At 27.5% G+C, this 2,332-nt stretch overlaps 1 protein-coding gene across 1 annotated transcript; it reads right to left on the bottom strand.

Moving 5' to 3' along the window:
* Positions 1 to 289: 289 nt before the first annotated feature.
* LOC107884594 lies at positions 290 to 2,196 on the bottom strand (the record flags this gene model as incomplete). The annotated part of the gene is made up of 4 exons (XM_029492408.1): positions 290 to 406; positions 1,121 to 1,223; positions 1,335 to 1,407; positions 2,130 to 2,196. Coding segments are annotated over 4 exons (360 nt in total), but the record flags the coding sequence as incomplete, so codon positions are not given.
* Between the last annotated feature and the right edge of the window lie 136 nt (positions 2,197 to 2,332).

Below are 2,332 nucleotides of genomic sequence, written 5' to 3'. Positions count from 1 at the left end.
AAATGTTTATATATATATAACTGATCTATGTTAGACATTATATATAACCAATGTAGACAATAATATGAAACCTATACAGATAAATAATTGTCAATATAAAGGTATGCTGTTTAAATGTTTATAATTAATATAATTAAAATATTTATTGTGAAACATTTAAATGTTTTAGAGCTATAATTTTGTAGCGCTTACTTCATATTAAAAAGTAATAATATTAACACAAATATAATATAATATAACATTCATTAACTAATAATTATTTTATAAAATACAATAATTGTTTTAAAAATTATGCCATAAGCATGAGCGTGAAATCCTTAGGATAGCCAAAGAGACTAAGATTCTTTGAATGCCTGTTAAAGCAGTTTTTAACGGAACATCGTAATCCAGATCCTGAAGTATGGTCCTTTAAAATTTAAAGACATAATTCATATTAAAAATAATATATTAAAATTAGAAACAGGTAGGTCGTCAATTATAAAGTACAAATTAAAATATAACATGAGCTAAATACATATTTTAGTGATATAACATTCAATAGTCTAGTTTGTATAGAGTCTATATATTTAGGATAGTCTAAAGACTATTTTTTCTAGGAACTAGAGGGTATTAGAACAATATAAGAACAATTATTGATATTTATAATCAATGATTCTCAGTACCTCATTAGCTGTACAGTATATGGTACAAAACAAGTTGTGGGGTACATATTTATTTGTATATTATGATACAATGAACAGCCTATAGTAAATATACACATTGCTTAGTTTGGGCGTTATTAGATGATCATTATGGTTTTATATTTTATAATCATACTGATCGCCAATTAATTACAGTAGATATGGTCCTAAGTAGTAGTGGCTAAAAAATATATCCCAAGAGTTTTCCAAAAAGAGTACACACATTGTTGGTCAAACTACTAACTATTTTATAAATATAAGTGGACAAGAATATTACTGATGTCTAATTAGAAGCACTAAATTACTAAAGAAGAGAAACCAGGACGTTAAATACCAAGGCCCTACATATACTATAACGAAAGCATGGAAAATCATAAAAAAGATAGATATCAGACTGTATTGACCATTTTTATTAAGAATATTAATACTTATTTACTGACCGGTATATTTTTATTACTCATATCCTCAGTGTTTCTAGTAAGTCTAGTAGTCCGTCCAGGTGTTTTAAAATTATATACAACAGCATTTTCAATATGTTCCTCTCTGTAAAATTCAGATTCTATGTAATCGCTTTAATCATAATAAGCCAATTTTATAGATTTTTAAATAATTGTAAAAACAAAATCTAGTCAAATACAACTTTCATCAACTCACCTTATATTTTGTTCCTTTGGTAAAATTACATTATTTCCAGTTTCAACATCATTACTTTGAGCAGCATAACTACCTATATTAAAATAAAAATGCTATTAAAAATGAAAAATTAAATTATAGAGATAGAGAAGTATTACTTAGAAGGAAAACAATTTCAATCATAAGATTGAAAATATAAATTGCTTTTTCCCGGCTTATAGTTTTCTTCTAAAAAATGATCCCTACATATACATTGCCAATTATGACAACGATCAACACCAAAAACTTAAAGCCATTTTCTTCTCACATATTCACTCTTGGGAATTCTATATTAAAACAAATATCAATGAGTACAATAAATTGCTAATATTAGGTTAGGAAAATAAACATAAAGTAGAAATTATTAGGCTAAACCGGTTCAAAATTATTTCACAGTATCCCGCACCTGGATAATTAACCATGTCAATAATATTATTCAAAAATCCATGTGCGTTTTTTGTTTGTGCGATTAAATTTCTAGAACCAATTTATACTCATTACTCACCCATGATAAATAACTCCTTCACGATTGACATTGGTGTTATTAGATCTATTACCGGACACTATACATTTTTAAATGCACCTATTTATTATTTTAGCCAGACAAGAGGTAAAAAAAAATATATTGTTCCGTCACGAAAACTACGAAAAGAAAATATAAAGACTAACAACTAGTGATAAGAGGTACCCCTGTAATCACGGTCTCGGATTATAAATCAGGAACGAAGAATTTTGTTCGTTCCATTGGTACCTACATATAATATAGTTGCAAATTACCAAATGGTCCCCAAACAGTAGGAATTCTGTTCGTTCTACCTCCACGTACGCCGTACGATTCTACGATCTAAAACATTACATATTTACACTATAAAAATTACACACGAACAATTATTATTACGCAGATATTAATAAATCGGGGAAGTAGTTAACGGAAATGAAAAAATCGGGAAAGTGTTACGTACTTAGGTAATAATCAGAAA

Source organism: Acyrthosiphon pisum, unplaced genomic scaffold (genome assembly GCF_005508785.2).
Source record: "Acyrthosiphon pisum isolate AL4f unplaced genomic scaffold, pea_aphid_22Mar2018_4r6ur Scaffold_21444;HRSCAF=24000, whole genome shotgun sequence".
Classification (NCBI taxonomy): Eukaryota; Metazoa; Arthropoda; class Insecta; order Hemiptera; family Aphididae; genus Acyrthosiphon; species Acyrthosiphon pisum.
This window is presented reverse-complemented; position numbering and strand designations above follow the sequence as displayed.